The following is a 26,989-nucleotide window of genomic DNA, read 5'->3' as shown; positions in this document are numbered from 1 at the left end:
TTCTTTTTCCATCTGGTACATTTGGCTTTTTAAGGCATTCTTCTCCTCATTGCCTTTTTGAGCCTCTTTTGCCATTTGAGGTAGTCTATTTTTTAAGGTGTTATTTTCCTCAGTCAGGCTGCTGACTCTCATTTCATAATTTTCTTGCATCATTCTCATTTCTCTTCCCAAGTTTTCCTCCACTTCTCTTATCTGCTTCTTAAGGTCATCTATGGCCTGTAACCAGCTTGTATTTTCCTTAGAAGCTTTTGGTGCAGGAGTTCTGACTTCACTGTCTTCCTCCTGTTCCATGCTTTGCTCATTTTTGTCCCCAAAATAGGAGTGTAACGTTGGAATCTTCTGTCTGCTTTGTTTCCTTTGCCTGGTCATGTTGCCCCTCAGTCACTTGACCCCTGGGCTTTTTGCCACAGTAGGACTCTGCCACCAGACAGGGAGCTTTCGTCCCAAATGCTGGGGTTTTCTCAGCTGCCAGAGGTATTAGATGGGTGCCCTCTCTGAGGTCTCCACACACTCTGGCAAGCTGGATATATGCCCTAGGACCTCCACCCTAGACCGCAATCCAGATCCAAGTAGGTTAAAGCCAGAGCTATCACCCCTCAGACTGGTGCTTGGTCCCCCTACACTCTACAGGCTGGGAGCTGAAGCTACCATGTGGTGCTGGCCGGCTGTGCCAGCATATCAGCGGCTTCTCACCCTGGGGGAAAAAGCCAGGCACTCCCACTTACTGGGTCCCAAAGTCCAGACTGCACTGACCTCTCTCTCTCACTTTGTCCTTAGCATCTATGTGTTGATGAATATGGAAACAGCCACAGCTGCTGCTGATCTGGAGTCCCTCAGGCCAGTGGCTGGTCAGGCCCGCCCTGGGACTGAAGCCTCAGATCAGGCTGGGCTCTGCTCCCAGAGCACTGTCCTGGCCAATTCCTGCCCACCTCCCAGGCTGTCCTCAGTGGGAGGTTAGCTTCTCTGTGTCATTTGTGGGTTCTGCAGATCCAAAGTTTGTTCAGAGTCCCCTTTTACATGGATTGGGGAAGGTGGAAGCCGGAGAAGCGGGGAGGTCCTGCTTCTACTCCACCATCTTGACTCCACACACACACCCCCCCACCTTCAATTTGGAAAGATTTTTGCAAGGAATACCAATAGAAACAGGGAAAGGATTAGCAGGGATTTGCAGGAGAGGCTGGCCTTGATCACAAGTTATTGTCTTATGTGTAAAAGCAGAGATAATCTTCTGGAGGAGAAAGCTCAGAAGAAAAGGGAGTTGACTGGTTTGTGTGAGAATTTTTCCATGCTACAGTGTTAGTGTTCTCCTTCAGAAGAGGAAGCTGGTGGGTCTCAGGTGGTAGAAGAAAGAGTTATTGTACATTTAGCTATAAGAAAGCAGAAGAAGTGACACAAGGAACTTGCATGCAGGTTTTCTACCCCCTGGGCATAGTTGCCCAAGTGATAGCCAGGACAATGTGTGGGAGGAGAAGGGAACAAAGTTAGATGAGGAGGTGTCCACTGAAGAACTTTGCCTCAAACTATGAAGAAAGCAGCAGAACCACAAGGGCTGGAGAGAGTTCAAGGAGATAATGGAGTATTTAACTCAACAAGAGGCTACTGAGTTATTAAGTCAATTCACACAAAGGATGGGAGAATAGTTAGGGTTTTGGATGGTGAGAATCAGTGATCAAGGAGCCTGAGGAGTATGGTTAGATTGTGGGGATTGCTTGAAATTCATAGATATTGGTCAAACTCTTACATGAATTTGCAGGTAGGCGGCTCTCCCATATCTTGCATTGATTCATACAACTCTTGCTTGGATTCACAGGTAGGTAGCTCTCCACTCCTGTTTCACGCTTCAGCTTACAGAGACTGTTCCTCAAATTTTCTTCTCCCATGAAGACAAAGTTTAAGGGAGTTACAACTATATTTATACAAATTAAGCTTACCATAGCTACAACCATATTGACACAGAACTATCATTTCAACTCACTTTCTGTCTGACAAAGTAACACAAATCATGCAACAAAGCCTCAATCTGAAAAATCAGAGAAAAGTCAACAGTAAAGACCCAGGACTTGTGTAACAGCAGTAAAGTCCTGTTTCAATGCTTCTCTATGAGCAGTAAACTCTTTTTTCAAGGCTTATGTATCAGCAGTAAGGTCCTCTTTCAGCAGACAGAACAGCCAGACAGAGGCCAGCATCCCCAGAATGCTCCATCCCACTTCTGCTTGCTGCCAGATCCTGCTCCTTCCTGATCCACCTTTCCTCTTCCTCTTTTCTTGTTCCCCTCTTTTCACATGTTACTCTCACCATGACTCCAGGTGATGACCTTAGACCTGTGAAGGGCAGGGAAGGTCTCTAACCTCCCTTAGCCTTTTTAAGGGCAACACAATGTGTATTATTTCCAACAAAGACTTGATAAAATCAAAGGAGGTTCTAAAATGCACTTGAATAGCTGAAATAAGCTGAAAGTACTACTTTTCTGGCCATTAAAACACTGGAGGGGTAGGTGAGGTCAAGACTAACAGAGATTTGAGCCTAGTAATAATGAAAAGCTTTTGAACTCAGGCAAATGCCTCAACAATTGAGAAGATTTAAGGGATGTCCAAGAGCCTGTATCCCATCAGGCTCACAAGAAAGGTTCAAGAAGGAAAAGAATCCTTAGAAGTGGAGGTGCCTATAACTTTGTTCTTAAGGTCTCCTTGTTTTTGGAAGGTCTCCATCTCTTAAAGAGATTGCAAAGATATTGGGAATTAATTCAGTTTTCTCAAGGTCCTCCAAGGCACAATAGTTATGTCAATGTCATCCTCCACCCTCTAGGTTCCTTTTCTTTCTCTTCCAACATGGAAGAAACCTTCATTTTGAATTTGGGAAACAATTCTCTGGTTCTAGAGTCAAGTGAGTCATAAATGTAAGAGGATCCTGGGGATCACAAAAGGACACCATGGTGATGGGGCAAAGGGAAATAAAATGTCTCACTCACTCCTGCCTCCATGAGGGGAACAGATTGATTTTCTCCCCAATCCAGTCACAGGTAGGAAAGTTTTGAGAGTCTTGGAGAAGTATCAATGGCCTGACTTTCTCGACTGCCATCAGAGAAAGGGGTTGACTTTGATAAAGGGCAGGCCAGATATCAGCAACAACTTAATACATTAACATCTCTTCCATAGTAATTATATACTGTGATGATTTCAAGTGATGTCAGATTTTGGGTGGAAATAAATTTCCCTTTTTGTTTATAAGGAGGGAAAATGTGACTCTAGTACCCTTTCCACACTTTGGGGTCTTTGTTGTAAAACAAAACTCCCATGGCTATTGTGGCCAAGATGGCAGGAGGAAGCCTGCCTGGAGGAGGGGTCCCTGAAGCCAGAATATTCCCTCCTTACCCTCTCCAACCCCAGCCTCCCTCCACTCTTGAATTAGAGGAAGAAATTGAAAACTAGTCAGACTAAGTCTCCTCTCTCCTTGGACTTTGTTCCTGAGCATCTATGAATCAGAGTAGAGACAAGGAGTTCACACCTCCTCTTGGTGATACCCTGCTTGCCAGGGTGGAGGAGCCAGGGTTGTGAAGAGCTGGGCTATAAATTCAGAGGCAACCAGAGGCTAGAAGATAGTGCCCCAGTGGAGCAGTTTCAAGCAGTAGCCCAGCAGAGCAGGAGTCCAGGAGCTCAGAACCCCAGTAGAATAAGAGCCAGCAGCCCAGCAGCTCAGCAGATGAGCACAGCTTCTGACAGCAGCCCAGTGGAAGTGTTGAGGTTCAGTGGGCACAGAAAGCTAATGGAGGATCCCAGTGGTACAGGAAGTGACAGTGAGTCCCCTTTCTTGAGGGCGAATTTTCTTAGCAATTTTGATTTCCCTGCATTGAACTTGCTCCAGATGCTGGAGCCCTCCCTCCTATGTTAAACTGCCCTTCTCATCCACATATTTAGTTATTTACATGGTATCTCTCCCTTTTAATGGAAAATCGCACAAGGCGGGAGATGTTTCCACTAACCATTCCACAAGCATTTATGAAGGGCAGACTGTGTGGTCAGGACACAAAGATACATGTAAAGAGTGTGAATCAATGCCTACAGGTTTCAACTGGCAAGGAGGAACACACCATGAAAAAATACATGTGTGCATGCACACACACATGTCGATTTACACATACATGCTTATGTGTATATATTTGTATGTATTATGTATATAGCATCTATATAATGATCATAATCACAAGGTTACTGTGGAGAGAGGGCACGGGCACTGGGGGAATTCAGAAAGAAACAGAAAATAAGGTTTGACCTGGCTCCCAAAGAAGGAGGGGGACCCCATGAGGCAGAAATAAGGAGGGAGTGCATGCCAGGCATAGGACAGGGCCACTGCAAAGGCAGGAAGATGAGAGAAGGACTTTCTTGTGTGAGAAACAGAGAACAGCACAGTTGGAACTTCATTAAAGAGTGTATGAGGGGGAGTAATATCCAGTAAAGCCAGAAACATAGTTTAGGGCCAGGTTGGGAAGGAAATGAAAGGCTAAAGGAAGGAGATCCTATGTTATCCTAGACCAATGGTGAGAACCACGGTTCAGGAAAATGACTTGGACGTCGATGGGGAGGATGGATTGGAATGAGAAGAGATTTGAGACAGGAAGACAATAAGAAAGCTACTATAGCAGCCTAGGTAAGTTAAGGAGGCATTAAGAGTTTGAACTGGTTTTATTTTGCTTTGGGTTTATCAGAGCCTGGCACCCAGTAAGTTTAATATATTGTTATTGATTGATTGTTGATTGATTGGCTGGGAGCTCCCTAATGGAGTGGGCTGATCCCGCCTCACCTCTGTCACTCCTGGGTCTCACACAATCAGCCTTTAGTAACAAGGACTTGAGGGATTTGGAAATCAGACCTGTAAGCAATAGCTCCTCCCAAAACTGGTTTTGTCACCTGCTGTGTAGGGTCAGAACCATGATCTGTGCTCCCCTAGTACTGGCTGGAGAGCTGACCTTGCTCCCTCTCTGCTAAGGCCTCTATGGCCTGCGAGTTCATTCCCTTGCAGCCTCTTCTCCCTCCTTGGACTGATCTGACCCCCTCCACTGTTATTAGAATTCCATCTTGGGCACAGAGCTCTCCTCTAAGAGACTCCCAGGTTGAGGATGTTAGGGACATTCCTGCTTTGAAAGGTCAGCAGAACACCAAGAAGCATTTATCTACCTACTCTGTGCCAGGCACTGTCCTAAGTGTTTTACAAATGTTATCGTGTTTGATCTTGACAACAAGCCTGGGAAAGTGCTCTTATAGTCCCCTTTTTACAGATGAGGAAACTGAGGCAGGCAGAAGTTAAGTGCCGAACCATAGAGCACACCTGCTGTCGTTAGATCTTCCCAAACTACAGGGCAGACAATGCACTTCATTAATTTGATTTCCAATATTATAACCTGTTGTGTGATTCACTCCAGCTCAGGTGTTATCTGTTAGATGAGAAGAATCTACAAATCTCATTCTCCCCAAAGGAAGATATAAATCTGAACAACCGATTCCCAGTCCTGGGAGAAGTTTGTGGGACAAATTTCTCTTTTTCTAAAGATCCATTAAAGTGGTTTAGCAATTACGATGAAAAAAATCAACTTTTAGGAGACCTGTTGAAGCCCAGGGGCATTGTTCGGGATTTTCCCAATCCTGTCAATAATTTACAAAAGGCTTGACTGCCCGATTAACAGAGAGATGTGTAACTGCCTAGAAAAGAACTTTCCATATTAAACATTATACGCACCTTCCTTTCTTTCTTGCTACTCTTCACTTTTCAGAATCTGGAAAGAGTTAATACAGAATAGTTTACATGCAAAGACAGTTGAATTTCACTCACTTTCACTAACATTTCATATAAAAACAGATTTCACAATGGTCATATATGAAGAGGTTACCCCTAAAGAGGGTTAGGGTTGCTCGGGAGACCCCAAAACACCAACGTGCCAGGTCCTGCTGAATGAATTTGACTGAAGTCTTCTCTCAGCCAAAGAAAAGTAAAGTTTATTAGAAGTTTGCTTGCATTAGACACAGGGTAAGTCTGTGCTAGGTCATCCTATGGCGCTCTCACAAACATGGAGACAAGATGGGGTCTTATATACAGAAGGTTGTGGGAGGAATCTAGGGGTGGTCTAGAGGAGGAGTTTGGGGAGGGTCTTCAGCAGTAGTTAATGAGGTCAATGAGTGATTAAGGGTGGGAAGTAGCTGGAGGCTACAGACAATGGTGGCTAGGCCAGTTCAAGGGTGGATTGCTATTTTGATAGGCTCAAGGGTGGGAAGTAACAGAGGTCTGGGCCCTGCCACAATGTAAGGCTTGTGGCTTCATGAAAATGCCTCATCAAATGGCACAATTTAATCAGAGTTTAAGGGAGGTTCCCAGAGCCTGTACCTCAAGGACTCAAGGAGAGCTCAAGGGGGCTCCCAGAGCCCATAGCTCATCATTTTCTCTGTACTCTTTTTGTGCCTATTTGATCCTCATTTTCTTAACCTTCTTGCTAAGTTTGTCTGCTTCAGGTTCTGAGCTATCCACTTCCAGATGAGTGCTCATGCTATATACCAACCTCTGACTGAACCCAAGATCTTCAGTCCCCTGGACCTGGCATCAGCCAGGTTCTCAAGTCCTATCCCATAAATGAAGTCTAACTCCTTGAATGGGACCCAGAGTGGCAGGGGCAGCTCTATGCCCTTTGTCAGCAGGAAGCAGTTTTCAGAAGCTGAGACCTTTACTCCATTTCTTTGAGGGAGGAATGATGGGCTACAGGCTCTGGGAATCACCTGGAACTCTCCTTGAATCTTCCCACTTGATGAGGCCTGAGGGCATAGGTCTTTCATTACAGCTAGGCCCAAAGCTTTGTTGCTATTAACCCAACCTACCCCTCCATTGTCCAGCTACTTCCCACCCTTGATCTTATAAGAATATCTATACCCAAATCTGTTATCCCTAAACTCGCCTAGCCTTCCATTGTCTTTCATCTCCAGATAATCTTCATCTATTTCCCACACTTAATCCCATTCCTGGAGTCTGGTTTCACTTCTGGTCAAGATCCTGCTCAAGATACCCCCCAAACCCCTCCTCTAGGCCAACCCTAGATCCCTCCCAGTCTTTCTGCAGGAATGATTCATCTTGTCTCCATGAAGGTGCTGAAGTTGATCTAGGACGACTCAGCCCATGTCAGATTGTTCTGGCCCACCTATCAATACAAGGGGCACAAATGCTTAGGCTCCTTAAGAGTCTTCCCAATATGTTGAAACTTTAATAAATTTTGCTTTTCTTTGGCTGAGAGAATGCTTGAGTTGAATTCATTTGGCAGGACCTTATGTGGGGTCTTGAGCACCCCTACACCCCAAACCTCGACAAGCTGGAAACTCCTTGCATGGTAAGGCTCCTTCTTCACCCTCCCCCCATTTTCCCTTGAAGGTAAAGTTCCAGGTGCTCAAAATGGGGTCTGTTCCCTGGAGGGATTGGAGGATGTTCAAAGTTTCTCAAGTATGAGGGAGGAGGGAACACGGTTCACTTGACTACACGTCTAGACATGCTACAAATACCCCAATTGCAATTTTCTCAGGAGATTCAGAAAATGCTTTAGAAAACATTCAATACCCATTAATACCAAAAGGCCTACAAAGCACTGCAATGGCAAGCAAAGTAGTACCTTGCTTCTTGTTCCAGTTTTTCAAGTGCTTGTGAGTCTTCCCTTTGATTGTGTCAAGTCTTTGTTGCAAATAGTGTACATTTGTGCGGCTTTTAATAGGCCTAAGGGACTTTGGAGACCTTCTCTGCCCTTCATAGGCCTAGTATCACCGCCAGAGGCCCACAGAGGGAGGACTGGACTGAAGATCTGGAGGAGGAAGAGTTGGAGCGCAGCTGGGACCAGGCACAAGCGAGAGAGGGGGCGCTTGTGATGCTGGCACTCCGTGTGTCTGTTCTGTGTGTGCTGATGTTCCTTTGTCAGAACCACACATTCTGTCTGTTGAAAGAGGACTTGACTGCAGTTATAGAGGCCCTCACAGAGGACTTGACTGTGGTCATTGATGTCCTGGGGCTTTGCTGCTGACTTGTTTTTGATTTCTCAGACAGAAGCCTTGTCTGTTCATTTCTCTGTCAGAAGGAAGGTGAATTGAGGTGATAGTGTCAGCCATGTGTGTAAATACTGTGGCAGTTGTTATTGTGTGTAAATATTTCTGTAATATTTGTAATGTAATATCAGAATTCTATGATAAACTTAATGTGTGCAGATATTGCTGTGACTGCACTAAGTTTTGTCTACCTAGAAATAGAAACTCTGAGGGGCAGTCCCCATAAGCTGGGGCATGGAACAGGAGCAGAGAGCTGCCTGCCTGCGAGTCTAGGCAAGATCTGGGAGTGCTCAAAGAGTGGAAGGAGGCCCTGGGCTTAGGAGTAAAGACAAAAGAGGACTTTGCGTGGATCCTCTGCATTGACTTAGGAGACCATGACTTAGTGTGACCTAGGGGTGGAGGGTGTTTGCACTGTCTGCTACCCCTTCAGCATGAATGACGTTTTTTTCCCCAAATCAATGCCTTTTACTAAAATGGTATGGCATGGACAAGAGTAGCAAAGCATTCACCCCCATTCACAGACCTGCATGCATTCTCCCGTAAGTACATTTAGTGTCAGAGGAAAGAGTGGGCACATACGTAGTGTATGTGAGTAGAGAGTTATACATGTAACCAAATCAACCCGTCTTTGGCCCTCTAGGGTCATGAATTTATTGTTGTTCTTGTCGTTTTATGATGTCCTGACACAAGTTTCTCTTTGGAAGTAAAGATTTATTTTTCCAAAATATTTATTTATTTTTAGTTTTCAGCATTCATTTCCACAAGATTTAGAGTTACAAATTTTTCCCCCCATCTTTTCCCTACCCCCACCCCTAAATACCTACCCTACTGAATAACCCTTCCCTCAATCTTTTCTCTCTTATAACATCCCCCACCCCTCCGCTAATTTTCTAGCAGGGCAAGATGGATTTCTAAACCCTGGTGCCTGTATATCTTATTTCCTGGTTGCATGTAAAAAAACAACAACAATATTTTTTAAAATATGCATTCATTTTTAAAACGTTGAGTTCCAGATTTTTTTCCATTCTTTCCTCCTTACCCACCCCCACTGGGAAGATAAGCAATTCACTATAGGTCGTACATGTATAGTTATGCAAAACATTTCCATAGTGGATATATTGTGAAAGACTAACTATATTTCCCTCCATCCTATCACACTCCCCACTAACTCTATTTTCCCCTTTGATCCTATTCCTTTTGAAAAGTGTTTGCTTCTAACTACCCTCTCCCCCAATCTGCCCTCCCTTCTATCACACCCCTGCCTTATCCCCTTCCCCTCAATTTTCCTGTAGGGTAAGAAACCCAGTTGTGTCTGTATGTTATTCCCTCCTTAAGCCAAATTCATTGAGAGTAAGGTAAGTCCCACTCCCTTTCACCTTTCTGCTCTTCCCCTCCATTGTAACGGTTTTCTCTTGCCTCTTTTATATGAGATAATTTAACCTAATATATCTCTCCCTTTCTCCTCCCAATAAATTCTTCTCTCACCTCTTAATTTTATTTTTTAAATATCGTCCCTTTGGGGTGGCTAGGTGTTGCAATGAATAGAGCACCAGCCCTGAAGTCAGGAGGACCTGAGTTCATATATGGCTTCACTTAATACACACACACACACACACACACACACACACACACACACTAGCTGTGTGACCTTGGGCAAGTCACTTAATCCCAATTGCCCTACTTTCCCCCTCCAAAAAGCAAAAAAAAAATTATAGATATATATCATTCCTTCTTATTCACCTCGTCCTGTGCCCTCTGTCTATGTATACATGTACATACATATGCATAAACTCACACATATATTTATACACACCTACACCCTCCTATACATACATATATATATGTATTTACACACAGACACACACATATATACATACATATTCCCTTCAATTATTCTCATACTGAGAAAAGTCTTCTGAGTTATAATTATCATTTTTCCATATAGGAATATAAATAGTTCAGCTTTAATAAGTTCCTTATGATTTCTTTTCCTTGTTTTCCTTCTCATGCTTCTTGGATTTGAAAGTCAAATTTTCTGTTCAGCTCTGGTTTCTTAATCAACAATGGTTGAAAATCCTCTATCTCATTGAATGACCATATTTTCCCCTGATGCATTATACTCAGTTTTGCTGGGTAGGTGATTCTTGGTTTTAATCCTAGCTCCTTTGACCTCTGGAATATCATATCCCAAGCCTTTAGATCCCTTAATGTAGAAGTTGCTAGGTCTTCTTGCTATGCTAATTGTGTTTCTACAACACTCAAATTGTTTCTTCCTGACTGCCTGCAGTATTTTCTCCTTGACCTGGGAACTCCAGAATTTGGCTATAATATTCCTAGGAGTTTTCTTTTTGGGATATTTTTCAAGAGGTGATCAGTGTATTATTTCAACTTCTATTTTGTCCTCTGTCTCCAGAATATCAGGGCAATTTTGCTTGAGAATTTATTGAAAGATGGTGTCTAGGCCCTTTTTTTGATCATGGCTTTCAGGTAGTCCAATAATTTTTTAATTATCTCTCCAAGATCTATTTACCAGGTCAGTGGTTTTTCCAATGAGATATTTCACATTGCTTTCTATTCTTTCTTTTGTTTGGATCTGTTTTATAGTATCTTGATTTCTCATAAAGTCATTAGCTTACATTTGCTCCAGTCTAATTCTGAAGCAATTATTCTCTTCAGTGAGTTTTAGAAATTCCTTTTCCATCTGGCAAATTTGACTTTTTAAGGCATTCTTCTCATTGGCTTTTTGGGCCTTTCTGCAATTTTGATTAGTCTATTTTAAGGTGTTATTTTCTTCAGTCAGGTTGTTGACTCACCTGATTTTCTTGCCATCATTCTCATTTCTCTTCCCAATTTTTCCTCCACTTCTCTTACTTAGTTTTCAAAATCCTTCTTAGGCTCCTCCATGGACTGTAACCAGTTCATGTTTTTCTTGGGAGCTTTTGATGCGGGAGCTCTGACTTTGTTATCTATCTCTTATTCTATGCTTTGATCCTTTTTGTCTTGAAAATAGGAATCTATGGTAGGATTGTGTTTCTTTTGCTTGCTCATGTTGCCAGTCAATTACTTGATTTTTGAACTCTTTGCCATGGTAGAACCCTGCTTTCAGAGTAGAGAGAGCTTCTCCCAAGTGGCTGGGGTTTTTGCTAGGAGGATGCCCTCCCTGCAGCAGCCATAAGCTCTGGCCCACTGGTCACATACCCCAGGACCTCCACCCAAGACTGTGAGGCAGATCCATGCAGTTCAAAGCAAGAGAGATTACCCTTTTCATGGTCATTGGTCCCCCTATGATCTTCAGGCCAGGAGCTCCAGAGGCAGCATCCTCCTCACCTCCACTTTTCACCCCTTGGGGGAAGGGGTGAGATCAAGCTCTTCCAACCCCCTCTTGCAAAAGAGCTCCTGACTGACCTTTTACTTCCCCTTTGGTGTTTATGGGTTGTGATGTCTGGAAACAACCATAGCTGCTAGGGATTCACTGTCCTGAATTATGCTCTGGCCACTGCTGTTTAGGGCCCCCTGGGTCTAAAACTGCAACTCACACAGGGCTGGGCTCAGCTCCAAGCTCTGTCTGACAAACCCTTCCTGCTGGCCTGCCTTCAGCAGGAGACTTGTTTATCTGTCATCTTGTATGTTCTGTAGCTCTAAAATCTGTTTAGAGTCATTTTTTTTACATATATTTGAGATGGTGGGACCCAGAGCTATGGGGAAGTCCTGTTTCTACTCTGCCATCTTGGCTCTGCCCCTAAAGATGAACAACATAAGGAATATTGGAAGGCAGTCCCTAGTTAAGATAAAAGAGAACTTTACTTGATACTCAGTATTGACTGATGACATAACTTACTGTGGCCTAGGGGTGGATGGTGTTTTTACTTTCTGCTACCCATTAAGAATGACGAAGGATGACTGTAAAGCAGCCTTGAGTGAAGGTGAAAGAAGACTCTACGTGGGTACTCAGTATTGATTGAGGAGATTGTGACTTCCTGAATGATATGTTTTAAGATTATGTGGCCACCTTAGTAATAAGTTCTTATGTTATATTTTGGGGAATGTTTTGTTTTAGTTTATTACTGAAGAAATAGAGAGTTCACTATCCTCTCGTTTAGATCCTTAAAGTTATTCACAGGAGAAATTCTCTGGAGAGCTGCTCATGATTGGCTTTACAACACCCCACACCCTCACAATAAAAAGAAAAGAAATGAAAAGAAAATTTTAAATCCCATTACGCTCTTTCACTCCTCTTTTCCTATTGAGTTTAATTTATTTCTACAACAAAATTTATCTTTTGTATGTCTTCATTCAACTAAATTTTTTCTTTCCAAAGTTACCAATTGTCTCTTTTTTGGTTATTACTTATTTTAACATCCTTTTCTTTTTAAATTTTGAGTTCCAAATTCTCTCCCTTCTTACCATGCTACTTGAACCCACTGAAAAAAGGAAATAATATATCAATTATACATATGAATTTATGCAAAAATATTTCCATATTATCTATATTGCAAGAATATTATAAAATGAGAATATTATACTTCAATTTTCCCTCAAATTTCATTAGTTTTCTCTCTGATAGTAGAGGGTATTTTGTCATCATGAGTCCTTTGGAATTATCTAAGATCATTGTATTGATCGAAGTAGCCAAGTCCCAGCAATGATAATCATTACCACATTACTGTCCTGTGCACAATCATCTCCTGGTTCTCCTCACTTTGCATCCATCCATCTAGGTCTTGCCATGCTTTTCTGAAACCATCCTCTTGCCATTTCTTATAGCACAATGACATGTTACAGTTTGCTCATTCATTCTCCAGCTGATGGGTATCCGTTTGATTTCCAGTTCTTGGCCCCCTCAGAAAGCTGCTATCAATGATATCTTATATTATGTCCTTTCCCTTTTTCTTTGGTCTCTTTGAAAGTCAGTCTGTCATCCTGAGAGTTTGATTAAAAGGAGGCTCCTGCCTGCAACTTCTGCCTCTGGAAAAATAAAGCTTAACAGGGCAAGAATTCACAGTGCCAGCACCACCATCTCAATTCCCCTCCAGACTTAAGAGGTTCTGTGTTAAAAGCTCAATTCGCTTTACCAGCTCTCGAAAAGGGCTCTAGCTCAGCCTCCTCCCAATGGGCAGGCTTCTGCCCTACAGTTCTTTTTGCTTTTTGTAATGGCAAGCAAAGTAGTACTTTGCTGCTTGTTTCAGCTATCCAAATGCCTTTGAGCCTCTCCTTTGCTTGTATCAAAAATCTTGGTTGGAAATGATATACATTCTGATGCCCTGAAAAGACCTAGCATCATCACATGAACCCCACAGTGGGAGTAGTTTGCTAGCAGAGAAAAGTCTGAGCACAGCTGGAACTAAGCAGAACGGAGAGGGAGGTTTGTGATTTCAGCACTCTGTCTGTTGGTCTATTGGTCTGTCAGTCTGTCGGATAAAAGCACCCTGTCTATTGTTTTTACACAGAAGTCCAGAAAGAGTTCTTTACTGCTGTTACAGAAGCCCTGAAAGAGGTCTTTACTACTATTGAAATCCTAGGAATTTATTATTGACTTGTGTTTGATTTCTTAGATAGAAGCCTTGTCTGTTGATTCATGTTACTTGGTCAGAAAGTGAATTGAGATGATAGGGCTGGCAATGAATGTAAATAGTTTTCGCTCTGTTAACCTTTGTCTTTCCAAAAACAGAAACTTCAAAGATCCTGGAGTAGTAAACTGAAATATATAGAATTGGAGCAAAGAGTTGCCTATGTATGAAGTAAGAGCTTGGAGCAGTCAGCCCATTAAGAAGAAACTGAGGGACTTGAAAGCCAACCTTCTGTAAAGAAGACGGAAAACTTGACTTGGGTACTCTGTATTGACTGATGAGGTTATGACTTACTGTGACCTAGGGGTGGCTGGTTTTTCTACTTTCTGCTCCCCCTTAAGGATGTTTACCATAAGAATGATTAGAATGCAACCTTGAGTCAAGATGAAAAAAGACTATACTTGGACACCCTGTATTGAATAAGGAGATTATAATTTACTGAATGATGTTTTGTTTATCTGACCACATTAGTTGTGATGCTATATTGTTGTGAGTGTTGTGCTTTAGTTTCTTGAATATTTTCCTTAGTTTATTGTTGCATAATCAGTAAGCTCACTATACTATGGGATTATATCCTTAAAATCCTCAGGGAAGCTGCCCATGATTGATTTTATGCCTGTATAGTGGGCAGAGTTGAACAGAGTTCATTTCAAAGACATAGTTCAAGAACAAGTCAGCTGATCCCCCTGAGCAAATCAGACTGGCCCATTTTCCACTTCATGGGATGTAAAGTAGCAGAAGTTACTTCCACAACTGAAATCTCTTACTGTATATTTTTCCACAAAGAGTTGTGCCAGCCTAATAGGAAAAAGACTCAAGTCACAGGAATGTGACCCTTTTACCTCCTTTTGGGGGGAGTAGGTTGTTTAAACTCTTTGTTCCTTGTTCTGTTAGAGTGCTCTGTCCTGGGTTCTTTTCTGGGTATTTTTTGTTTTTGTAAATATTCACCCATTTCATTTAATTTCTTGGTTTTATTACCACATAATTGGGCAAGATCATGTCCTTAATTTCTTCTTCATTTGTTGTGAAATTTTCGGTTTGGTTTTTCAAACCAGTAGTTTGCTAATGTTCTTTCTCCTTTTTAATCGACTGTCTAAAAAAATGGTTTTCTACACCCAACTAGGAAATAAGATATACAGTCACTGGGGAATAGAAATTGATCTTACCCTACTAGAAAGTGAATTGGGATGGGGGATGATATACAAGAGAACAGAAGGGGGAAGGGGTATTCAGTAGCATAGCTATTTTGGGGTAGGGGTAGTGGGAAAGATGGGGAGAAAAATTTGTAACTCAAAATCTTGTGGATACAAAACTCGAAAACTTAACATAAATAAATAAATTGGGGAAAGCCCAAAATAATAATAAAAAAAAGAACAAAAGGAAAATCCTAAATCGAGGAAAACCAAAGCAGCAAAACCAAGACAACCCCAGCCGCAAATAAAAGAAAAATACACAGCAAAGCTTTGGAGAGACAGATTTAGCTCCCTGAGGAGTCTTGTGTGATAGAAAAAGTGATTGGAACTGCTGGGAATGGAGAGCAGAAGAGGAGAACTTGGATCAGCTGAAGCTGACCCGGGAAAGAACTGGAATCTTCTGAAAAAGAAGCAGCTGACATCCGAAAATGCTGAAACAGGGAGGGAGGCAGGGAGAAAGGAGGAAGGGAAGAAAAATCTTTCTTTGGACCCAAGATCTCTTGGTCAGCCAGTCCACTCTGCAGATGGGAGCAAGCTCTAGAATGGTGGGTATTTTATAAAGAAGAAACAAGTAAAAATGAACAAAAACCAGAAGCCAGTAAAACCAAAATGCCTAAACAAGGAGAGCCTCTCCAGAAAACAAAACATATAAACCCAAATCAAAGGCCTCAGGGGACTGACCTTTGCCTTGATCCAGAGACATAAATGGGTAGAAACCAAGTGAAAGGGTTCTTGACAGTGTCTTAGGGAGTGTAGGAGAGAATGGGCAGAAAGAGAGAGAGAACAGAGAATAAACCGTGTGGTCCTAGGAAAGAGGCGCCATGTCCAGAAACATAACTTACTGCACATCAAAGAATGCACAGTGGAGAGAAGCCTCATGGATGTAATCAGTGTGGAAAGGCTTTCACAACACACCATCAGAGAACCCACAGTGGAGAGAAGCCTTTTGAATATAATCAATGTGAAAAGGCTTTCTCATTAAGGAACAATGTCCACACATCCGAGAATCCACAGTGGATTATGAATACAGCTCTCTAATCTTGCTGTACATCAGAAAAACCACACTGAGGTGAAAGCTTATGAATGCAATCAGTGTGGAAAGGCTTTCTTCAGCTCCAAAAAAAGGCAGAGACATACCAACTCCGGGGGAAGGAGGCTCTACCAGTTTGCCTCTAATACAGAAGCCATTTTTATCTGATGCATTGTCTGACATCTGATTATGAAAAGTATAAAATCTCACCTGGAACAATATATGTTGAAAGATATATTGAATATCTTTGAGTTATCTCAGTCTCAAGAAACCCCTGTCTTGATGCCCAATAAGACTCCTTCCTTGACTAGAGCTGATGTTGTTAGATCTTAAGAGTTGAGAAAGCAAGAGAATGATTCACATTTTCTTCAACTAGGGATACAATTAGTTTAATTCAAGAGGCATTTGTGCATCAACCAATAAACATTTGTTAAGCACCTACTCTATGCCAGTTGCTAGGCTAACTGCTAAGGATACAAAGAAAGTAAACTGGCCCTTTACCTTTGTTTTTCTTTTTTTTTTTTAAATCATTACCTCACTATGTAAAGTGCACTACTTGTAAGTTTTACTATTATTATTATTAATATTTCCCTGGGATCATAAGTCTCATAGCAGTGTCAGTGATCAAAAGGTTTGGATTTGCCCATTAACTGGAGAATTAAAGAAGGAGCAAACAACTTGTTCTATTCAAATAGGGTGGAATATTATTTCGCTATGAGAAATGATGAGCAGGAAGATTTCAGAAACATCTTGAAAGATTTATATGAAATGATGCAAAATGAAGTGAGCAGAACCTCGAGACTGTTGTACAATGGTGTATAGTGATCAACTATGAAAGATTTAGCTCTTTTCATCAATACAATGATCCAAAACAATTCCAAGAGTTATGATTACTAATGCTATTCCACATCCAGAGAACAAACTATGGAGTCTGAATGCAGACTGAACCATACTTTTTTTTTTGCTTATTTGTGGCTTTGCCCTTTTGCTCCATTTCTTTTACAACATGACTAACTTACAAATATGTTTACATGATTGCACATATATAACCTATATCAGATTGTTTGCCAATTTCTGGAGGTGGGATGAGGAGGAGGCAGAAAAAAATTGAAACAGAAAATTTTGTAAAAAATGAATGTTGAAAACTAAAAAAATAAATAGGTGGGGAAGGGAGGGAGGGAGATAGTGAAGAACCTAAAATGTAACAAAAAAAAATAAACAAATCATAGAATGGGGAGGTTGGACTTAGTGCCTTCTATTGGCCATTCCAAGTCAAAATTTGCATCGCTATCAGAAGTACATTTCAAATCCTCTGGTATTTCAGGAAGGAGACCTAGCCAGGATCAAGGCTATTGTCACTGAAACTATCCTTTGCTATGTGAAAATAGAGACCTCATACTAATTAGATGTGAAATATACAATAGACAAGGAGTGTTCAACACATGCCAAGACCTCACCTGCTAAACTGAATTTCCTAATCACTACAAAATGCTGGAAAATCTGGAAAGTAGTCTGGGAGAAAGTAGGTATGGACCAGCATCACATACTGCAGAACAGGCTTAGCTCCAAATGAATATATGCTTATGATATGAAAGGTCACCGCAAACAAATCAGAAAAAGGGTAATGAAGATCCATAATGAAGATTACCTATTCATTAGGATAGAGTCATGATGACTGGTGATGGCTCAAGATGTGGTGGATGACCTTGGCATCTTCCATGTCTAACCAAGCTCTCAGCACCCCATAGCACCTACTTCAGCTGACTTCATGGCCGTTGGAACAATTTGTTCTCATCCACCCATTCCACCAGTGGAAGTCTTCACTTGCTTGGGGTAGATACCCCCTAAGTCATGGATGGGTTTGAGACTTCTCACTTACTCCTTGCTTTCACCTGTTTGCCAAAACGGATGCAGGGGTGTGTCTGCTATACATGCTACAGCTTCTTGGAGGCACAGGTGAGAGTTGGGCAAATGAAGTGGTTTGTTTTCTTTCATGATTCTTCCTTTTAAAATTAAAAACCCATCTAATACTGACACTATTAGAGAATTGACATCTCTTCTATGTCAATGCTATGGAAATGATTAAAAACTATTTCTTATACACAATATTCTGGTGAATTCTAATATCTAATGCATTCTGCTACCCTCCATTGTTTTGTTAGTTAATTCATGACGTTTTTAATTGATTTATTACATTTAGTTATGTTTTTTCATCATATTCTCTTTGCCCTCGTCTCTAACTTTAGTGGGAGTGGGAGGAGTGGAAGAAATAGGAGAAGGAGATGGGATCAACACGAGTCATATATAATGGAAATGTCATGATCCCCTCTCCTAATCCCACCTTGTCTTCCATTCAACCCAGGCTCAGATGACTGGTTATAACACCATCTTAAATGTCTCACCTCTTTAATCTCTCTAATTTGAAACATCAGTCGTGGACAAAGCATCTGCTGGTGGAGGGTAATAAGCCGGCAGGAAATAAATCTAACAAACAACTTTAACAGACAAAAAGCCAAAAAAAGAGCAAAAGTGGGGTCAGCCATGCTTCTGCAGTCTGTGGACTCACTATCATAGCCTCATTCACAGTACAATGAATGAGTTCGGGGTACAATATGGCAATGATCTCCTGAATGAACAACAGCTACGATGTTATCTTTCCCCTGTGCTATAATCTCCACAGCCTTTGGAACATCATATGACTTCCAGTTTATCCATACATTAGCTCCCAATTTTATTCTCGTATTAGAACCAAACCCTTCAGTTCTTCTGACAGTTATTTCAGAAGGAGGGTCAGTTTTCACAAGTGGTATTGTTTCACAAGGAATAATAATCACTTGAACTATTCTATCATTTTTATGAAACTGTATGGGTTCTTCACCCAAATTTTGCAATGTCACAACAATTCCTCTTTGATAATTAGAATCTTCTACTCAATACATGTATTAAAAAAAAAAAATACATGTATTTGTTGAGCTGTTAATCCTGATTTAGGTAATATCCACCCAAAATGATTTTTAGGGATTCTCATACATACTACAGTAAAGATATTTCTCATTTCTTTTCTACCCAACCAAAAGTCCTCTAAACAATATAAATCATATCCTGCTGAAGGAGGTATTCCTGGATATGATGCTGGGACATCTTGCCTCACAGTCCAATACTCAATATATGGGATCTTATGTGTCCACTGTTTTCTAATTTGCAGATTGGGGGTCATCATTCTGGCTAGAGGCTTACTTTCCCACAATGGTCTATTCAAATTACATAAAGCAGTGAACAAATTATCCTTCAATGTTGATATGAAGTATTAAAACATAACTTCCTTAACTGTTCTTTCAATAGTCCATGCATTCTTTCAATTAATGCAGATGCTTGTGGATAACATGGAGTATGATATATTCATTCTATATTGTTTAATATGCAGTATCTTCATTTCATTACCTTTAAAATGTGCCCCATTGTCACTTTGAATCTGCATTGGATTTCCATAATATAGACTTATGAGACGTACATTTTTACAGGTGTTTATCTAGGCCAGATTCTTACAAGGACAAGCCACTAATACACCTGAACAGGTGTCAACACAAGTACACATAAATTTTGCATCCTTTTATCTTGTGGTAGAGGACCAATATAATGTATTAGCTAAGTTTGGACTGGGACTTTTCCCCTTGCTATCTCCCCAGTTATTACCAGGGAAGAGGAATATATGATATTCCTCTGCTATCTACTTTAACCATGAATGAGAGATACTAATACCTCGATCGATCTTGTGCCCACCAGTGTGTGGCTTGGACCCCTAAATGGTCAGCGCCTTGATGGACCCATTTTACCAGTACAGGATTGTCAATTAGTGTCACATAGGGATTATATACAGAGTAGCAATATTTCCTAGCTGACCAACATGTGCTTTGTGTGCTCACATTATGGCAGAGTGAGGGCCATGTGAGCATCTACAGGAAAAACTGAAATATTGGTAACCAAAGACACGTCCCATCGATCTTTCCATAATTCTCTGCCTGATTTATTTACTGTGAATCCCCCAATTTTGATCTTTGCACATGGGCATCCATATAGTTAACCCATTAGGTAGCACCCATGAACAAGTAAACATATGCCAATGTCCTAGTCGTTCTGTGTGAATGTCTTGATGTACCGCCATAAGCCCAGCACTTTGACTACTTCCACTGTCCCAGTACTTTCCAAAGTCCACCTTGTACATGGGTCATAGGCTACTGCTTTCTAGTGTCTTTTGTGGCCCCAATATTTTGCTGTCCCATCAGTAAACCACGTGTGTTTCTTCTCTTCTTGAGGTAATCCATCACATTTACTATTCCAATTTTACCAAGGACTGTACCAGCTGTTGCTTTGCTTCAGGGGATGCATTGGCTCCCTCAGTAGTGATGTTTGCTATAGATTCAAGTAGAGCAGAAATTCCACTTTTGCCTGTTTTTGTTCTATTTTGAATATACCACTTCCATATGTTGGCCTCTTGGGCATGTCCAATTCTGTGAGACTCTGCGGTCCTCATTACCCCGGTCATAATCGGGACTGCAGGCCTTAATATCACTTCATGGTCCTGAGTCAATTGTTCAGCCTCTAGCAAAGCCCAACATGGAGCCAATAACTGCTTTTCAAAAGGTTTATGTTGAACTCCAAATGAAGGAAGTTTCCTAGACCAAAATCCTAAGGGTACAATGTGGTTTTGTTATTTTTGCCATGAACTCCAGTTTGCATATTCATCCTGTAGTCACTTGTAATTCCACAGGACAATTTTGCACAGGCCATAAATCTAGGGCCAATTGTACGGCAGCCTTGGTTACTTCAAAATTTTACTCTGCCTGACTCCCCAATAAAATTTATATTTTTTTCCTGAGTAACTTTATTACTTTTGTTTTTATTATTATTACTTTATTTAAGGGTTTCAAAGTCTGTCCCAGATGTGGTTTCTGATGTTGCCAATGTCCAAATACTCCTTTGGTGGATTATAGTAGAATGGTTACTACCAAATCCCCTTTATAAAACGAATATGGTATTGACACTGGAACACAGCCAATTACCATTTCAGAAGAGGAACTAGACCAGGTAGAGGGTAAACAAAGCATCTCAAACGCACTGGTGGCTTAGGGGAGTGTTTACCCCCAAGCATGGTAAGATTGCCCTTGCTGGAATGGGGGGATGAAAACAATCTCTTCCAAAGGCCATGGAGGCAGCTGAAGCAGGTGCTGCGGAGAACTTAGAGCTTGGTCAGACATCAAAGACACCAAGGTCATCCAGTGCGCCTCTAACCCTCACCAGTCAGTCCAGTGATGAACACTAGACCTCTGAAGCAAAGGTCACAAAACATGATAAAGACCCATACACAAAAATACAGTGTGTTTGTAGCTGTTGCAAAGACCTGGAATCAAAGATGGTGCCCATATATAGGGAAATGACTGAGCAAACGATGGTCTGAAAATATATGGAAGATTATCAAGCCATAAGAAGTAACAATAGTCACCGTGTCAGAGAAGCCAGGGAAAAGTGGTTTGAAATGATACAGAGAGAAGAAAACCAGGAGAATAGTTAAGTCTTGGCAACAGGGACCGATCCGATAAACAATCACAACTCCAGAGAGCTGCTTCCCCGAATATTTTCTTCTTAGAAGACCTTACGAGAAGAACAAGAACTTTGTTGCCAAACTCTGCAATTTTTAAATCTGCTACTCTTATCTTTAGATTTATGCATTAAACACTTATAATAATGACCTAAATAAGCTGTACCCTCCAAAACCCCAAACGAATCATGAGTCCTCTTTGTAATTAGAGAAAATGAAATTTTATCCTACCTTAAATGATGAACATTTTCTGGGGGGCTTTTTGCAAGCATTTTTCCTAGTCTAATAAGACCCCATGCTTCATATTTATCTGCAAGACTTCAACTTAAAATTATTAGAGATTTTGCTGAATAAAATCAGCATCTTGAAAATGTTTGTTTTGTTTTCAACATTCACTTCTAAAAGACTTTGAGATCCAACTTCTCTGCCCCTCACACTTTTTGCCCCTCCCCATCATGGGGAACAATCCCATACCCCACCCACTTGCCCATGCACGTTTCTGCCTAACAAGATAATGAATTGCAACCATTCAGATTTATGATCCACATTAGAGTTGCTCAATCAATTTTGAATAAAACACCATGCCCTCACACCTGGGCTATCAACTAGCTGGTGGGCCAGGGAATTTGCCTGCCTCCATTCTCTGCCCATTCTGGTCCACCCCCATAACCCTTTTCCTAAAGTGCAGGTCTGACCATGCCACCTCCCTCTTCCACTCAAACTAAGTCCTGCATAAACTTGGCTGTGTCCCACCTTTCCACACTTCTTACACCTTCCTCCCCCACAGTTCCTTTTCCCTTTGGTGACATTGGCTTCCAGGTTTCACACACAAGCCCCTCCAGCTCTTCTCCCAGCATTTTCTCTGGCTGTCCCCATTCCTGGAACACTCAGCACTTTCTGCTGACCATGGAAATTACTGGCTTCCTTTAGATCCCAGCTAAAATCCTGCCTCCAGGAGCAAGTCTTCTCCAAAGCCTCTTAATCTCAGGGTCTTAACTCTGGTAATTGTGTCCCATCTATCCGGTGTGTAGCTCACTTTGTATAGATCTGTAGGTTGTCTCCCCTTACAGGGACTCTTGTTTGCCACTTCTTCTATCTCCAGGACTTGGCACAGTCCCTGGCACAATGTGGCTGCTCTGGTGTTTACTCCTGTCTGACCCTTCCAAGGAACATTTGCCAGAGGCTTCATTTGGCATCTTGTCTGATGACATTGCTGACACCCCATGGAACATGGAAATATCAGATTTAACTAACTTTATTTAATTTAACCCACTGACTGGGGGCTCCCTAGTTATATTCAGGTCATATACATAATAAATATTTCCCTATTTCCTTTCTTAAAAAACCCCTGGCATAAAACATTATTTTGAATCCTCTCTTATGTTCTGCACATGACAAGCCATTTTTCCCCCTTGTGTGTGAGTACCAATACTTCTGTCTCCCTCTCTTTTTTTTCACTTGCATTGTCCATAAATTTTAGCAAACTGACTTGACAAGGAGACCGATGGTCCAAGGAATGATAATTATAACAATAGCCATTATTTCCATAGGGATTTAATGTTTGCAAAGCATTTAACAAATAGTGTTTAATTAAATCCTCACCTTAACTCTGGGAGGTAGATGCCTTATTATCCCCATTCTGCAGATGGGGAAACTCATGCAGGATTAGGTGACATGACTTATCCAGGGACATACAACTAGGAAATACCAAAGGCTAAATTGGAATTCAGGCCTTGTGGTTCCAAGGACAGCAAGTCGTTTACCATGTCACCTAGCCCCTTAAAGAAAGCATTACAGAGATTAATGTCCAACAGGTACCAAAACATCTGAAGAAGGCATTTTTCTGCCAGCAAACAACAGCACACATAGTGAGTAGCAATTAATGGGGGAATGGCTGAAGAAATGAAGTCTATTTTTCATGAATTTCATGAAATATTAAGGAGAGATGACAAACATCAGGATTTCAGAGAATAAAAACATTACGTGTATGGGGTTCCATGTACAGGATGGAATTTGGGGATATTTAATGAGGTCTCTCTTGTTGGGAGGTCTAATGAAGTCTGTGCTGCAGCATGAAACCTTCCCTTTGTAATTAGATGCCAACATTTTGGCTCCATCATGATTGCTCCAAAGTATAGTCAAGCAGGAGCTCTAGGGGAAGCCCTTCCCACATCCATTGTTTTATCCACCTTCATTCCAGCAGAAATAAGGTTTGTCTACTGATCTCCCTCCTCAAGAGAAAACTATGCTTCCCCCTACACCCATGCACACATTTATAAGGCTTCTCCCTACAGTGAAACCTCTGATAGAAAGTAAGAGATGATCTCTAGCTGAAAGCCTTCCCACACTGAAACTAGAGGGAACAAATGCTCCTTGGAATGGTTTCTCTAATTCTGAAGAAGCTCTCAACTTTATCTGAATGTCTTTCCTTCCTCCTGACATTGATCAGATTTCTATCTCACAAGAATTCTGAGATGGGAAATAGGACATGATTGTTGCCTGAAGGCATCACCAATTTGATTTTATTCATGAGGTTTCTCCCAAGTGTAGACCCTCTTGTTACATATGTTAACAGTGGTAACTAAAAGCTCTGTCACATGCAGGACATTCAGTAAGTTTGTCTCCAGTGCGGATTCTCTGATGTTTACTAAAATCTGAGGTCAGTGTGAAATCATTCCACATTTATTACAGAAGAATGCATTTCAGAATCAACTTTTTTGATGTTTAACAATTCCGGAGCTCTGTGTGAAAGTGTTTCCACATTAATTACATTGTTGGGTTTCTCCCCAGTGTGAACTCTCTGATATGAAGCAAGATGGCAGCTCAGTGTGAAAGATTTTCCTCATTAATTATATTCAAAATGTCTCTCTAAGTGCGGATATTCTAGGGAATAGCAAGAATGGAGAAGTATCTGAAAGTCTTCCCTCATTGATTACATTCAAAAAGTTTTCCTCCACTGTGGATTCTCTGATGGGCAGCAAGATTGGAGCTGCTTCTGAAAGTTTTTCCACACTGATGACATTCAAAAGGTTTCTCTCCACTGTGGATTCTATGATGGTAAGCGAGATTCTGCCTCGTTGTGAAAGCCTTTCCACATTGATCACATTTATAAGGTTTCTCTCCACTGTGGATTCTCTGATGGATAGTAAGACTCTGCCTTGTTGTGAAAGCCTTTCCACATTGATCACATTCATAAGGTTTCTCTCCAGTGTGGATTCTCTGATGTACAACAAGTGCAGACTTCTCTCTGAAAGCTTTTCCACATTGATTACATTGATAAGGTGTCTCTCCACTGTGTATTCTCTGATGTACAACAAGTTTACACTTCTTTGTGAAAGCTTTTCGGCATTGATTACATCCATAAGGTTTCTCTCCCCTGTGAATTCTATGATGGTAAGCAAGATTCTGCATTCTTGTAAAAGCCTGTCCACACTGAATACATTCGTAAGGTTTCTCTCCACTGTGGAGTCTATGATGGTAAGCAAGATTCTGCCTTGTGGTGAAAGCCTTTCCACACTGAATACATTCGTAAGGTTTCTCTCCACTGTGGAGTCTATGATGGTAAGCAAGATTCTGCCTTGTGGTGAAAGCCTTTCCACACTGAATACATTCGTAAGGTTTCTCTCCACTGTGGATTCTCTGATGGGTAGTAAGACTCTGCCTTGTTGTGAAAGCCTTTCCACACTGATTGCATTCATAACGTTTCTCTCCAGTGTGGATTCTCCGATGTACAACAAGTGCAAACTTCTTTCTGAAAACTTTTCCACACTCATTACATTCATAGGGTTTCTCTCCAGTGTGGATCTTCTGATGTACAGCAAGAGCAGGCCTCTGTGTGAAATCCTTTCGACATTGATTATATTCATAAGGTTTCTCCTTAATGTGGATACTCTGATGTGCAATAAGGTGGGAACTATAGATGAATTCACACTGATTACATTGAAAAGCTTTCTCTCCACTGTGCATTCTCTGATGGGCAGCAAGATGGGAGTTATGTCTGAAAGCCTTTCCACACTGAGAACAGGCATATTTTTTCGTCCCGTGGTAAAATCTAGCCTGGCAAGGAAGAGATGAGTAGTGGGATGAGGTTTCTTCACATTCATTATATTCATTAGGCTCTGCTCTAATGGGAATGTGCTGTTCAGGAATGAGCTTAGACTCCTGACTCAAGACCTTCCCACATTTATTACCTACAGAAAGCATTTCTCCAGCATCACTTTTCTGATGGCTCATGAGGTCTGAGTTCCAGTTCCAGGTCATTTCCCCTTGATTACCTTGATAGATTTCCATTTCAGGAGGCTTCTCATGGGACAGAAAAAGCTCTACATGTTCAATCAAGCATTTGCTATATGCACTTTCCTGAAGATAATCATTCCCTGAGGCCATTTTCTTACAGTGATTTAGGATACAAGATTTTCTGTGTCTCTTTCCAATTTCATCCAATTCACAGTCACTCTTTGGATTTTTATCTAACTTGATATTTGAGTCATGGATTTCTCTCAATTTGAAGTCCCAGGGACCATCATTCATGAATATTTGCAGGTCACGTTTTTCCAGAAAGACTGCATGATTTCTAGTCAGCTCTGTTACTTTGAATCTGGTCTCAACATCTAAAGAAAAGAAACAATCAAATAAATAGACACCAAAAGATACACACATGTAAGTACATGCAATAACAATGGTTATTAAGACATATGAGGCTTATGACCTTGTCATCACCAACCCAAATGCAACAAAACTCTGTGTACTCTTGGAGCAAACACTGGCATTCAATGGACTGTATGACTGTAAGGAGAAGAGACAGGCAGGCAGTGAGTGACAAAGGAGGTGTAACCCCAGAGTGCTGGTCCAATCAGAGCCTCATTACTCCAAGTGGAACATTCATATTCCACAAAAGCAGCAGTCACAAGGCAAGATGGCTCCCAGACTTAATGTCAACAGATTAGAGTGGTTTTCTATGGGAGAAAAGTTTATTACTAACTTGGAAAAAAACTGAGCCAACACAGGGTTTTCAGCATTCCAGGAGAAATGAAGAGAGGGGCTTTCAGATATTTGTTGTACAGTAACACACTTAACTCCATTGGGCCAGAATAGTTGTAAATTTCCAAACTGGTTTGATAAAAAGGATGGGAAATGAAAAGCCTAATAAAAAAAATAATGAATACTCTACAAGGCCTAATAAGCCCTGGGTTTCTTTTCACAGCTGTATTCTAAGGGATTCTATATACTTTACAGAGTTATTTTAAATGAGTTATCTCTTACTATCTCTACCTGCATGGCTTTGATGGTGATATGCAGGAATGCTTAAGATTTATATGGCTTTACATTATAGCCCTCTACTTTGCTAAAATTATTAACTGTTCTAATAAACTTTATAATAGCAAACAAATGGAAACCACCTTAGGTCAAATCATAGTACAGGAAAGAAGAAAAGACAAATAGTAATAACACAAAGGAAACAGGAAGACAATCGAAGAAATAGAGTGTGAAGAAATAGAATCAGAACAGACACAACATCCACAGCTATGAAAAAATAATACCAA

At 41.2% G+C, this 26,989-nt stretch overlaps 1 protein-coding gene and 1 long non-coding RNA gene across 4 annotated transcripts in view; both read right to left on the bottom strand.

Moving 5' to 3' along the window:
- Positions 1-21,928, bottom strand: part of LOC138172898 (uncharacterized) — a 75,387-nt gene extending 53,459 nt beyond the window's left edge. For 2 of the 3 annotated variants that reach the window (XR_011171266.1, XR_011171265.1), the window contains exons 1-3: positions 21,678-21,928; positions 5,731-5,767; positions 1,742-1,870 (exon numbers count right to left, since the gene is read on the bottom strand). This is a non-coding gene — a long non-coding RNA (uncharacterized lncRNA). The remainder of the gene's footprint in view (positions 1-1,741; positions 1,871-5,730; positions 5,768-21,677) is intronic. The other variant, XR_011171264.1, reaches the window with a different exon arrangement.
- Positions 21,929-23,295: 1,367 nt separating this feature from the next.
- LOC138172912 (zinc finger protein ZFP2-like) lies at positions 23,296-26,152 on the bottom strand. Its single transcript, XM_069102749.1, has one exon. The coding sequence runs from the start codon at positions 26,103-26,105 to the stop codon at positions 24,372-24,374; it is 1,734 nt and encodes a 577-aa protein (XP_068958850.1). The 5' UTR covers positions 26,106-26,152; the 3' UTR covers positions 23,296-24,371.
- Positions 26,153-26,989: the final 837 nt, after the last annotated feature.

Source organism: Petaurus breviceps, unplaced genomic scaffold (genome assembly GCF_028583685.1).
Source record: "Petaurus breviceps papuanus isolate PSGF00001 unplaced genomic scaffold, PetGlider_PUasm1.0 555, whole genome shotgun sequence".
Classification (NCBI taxonomy): domain Eukaryota; kingdom Metazoa; phylum Chordata; class Mammalia; order Diprotodontia; family Petauridae; genus Petaurus; species Petaurus breviceps.
The sequence above is the reverse complement of the archived record's forward strand: the minus strand, read 5'-3'. Positions and strand labels throughout refer to the sequence as shown.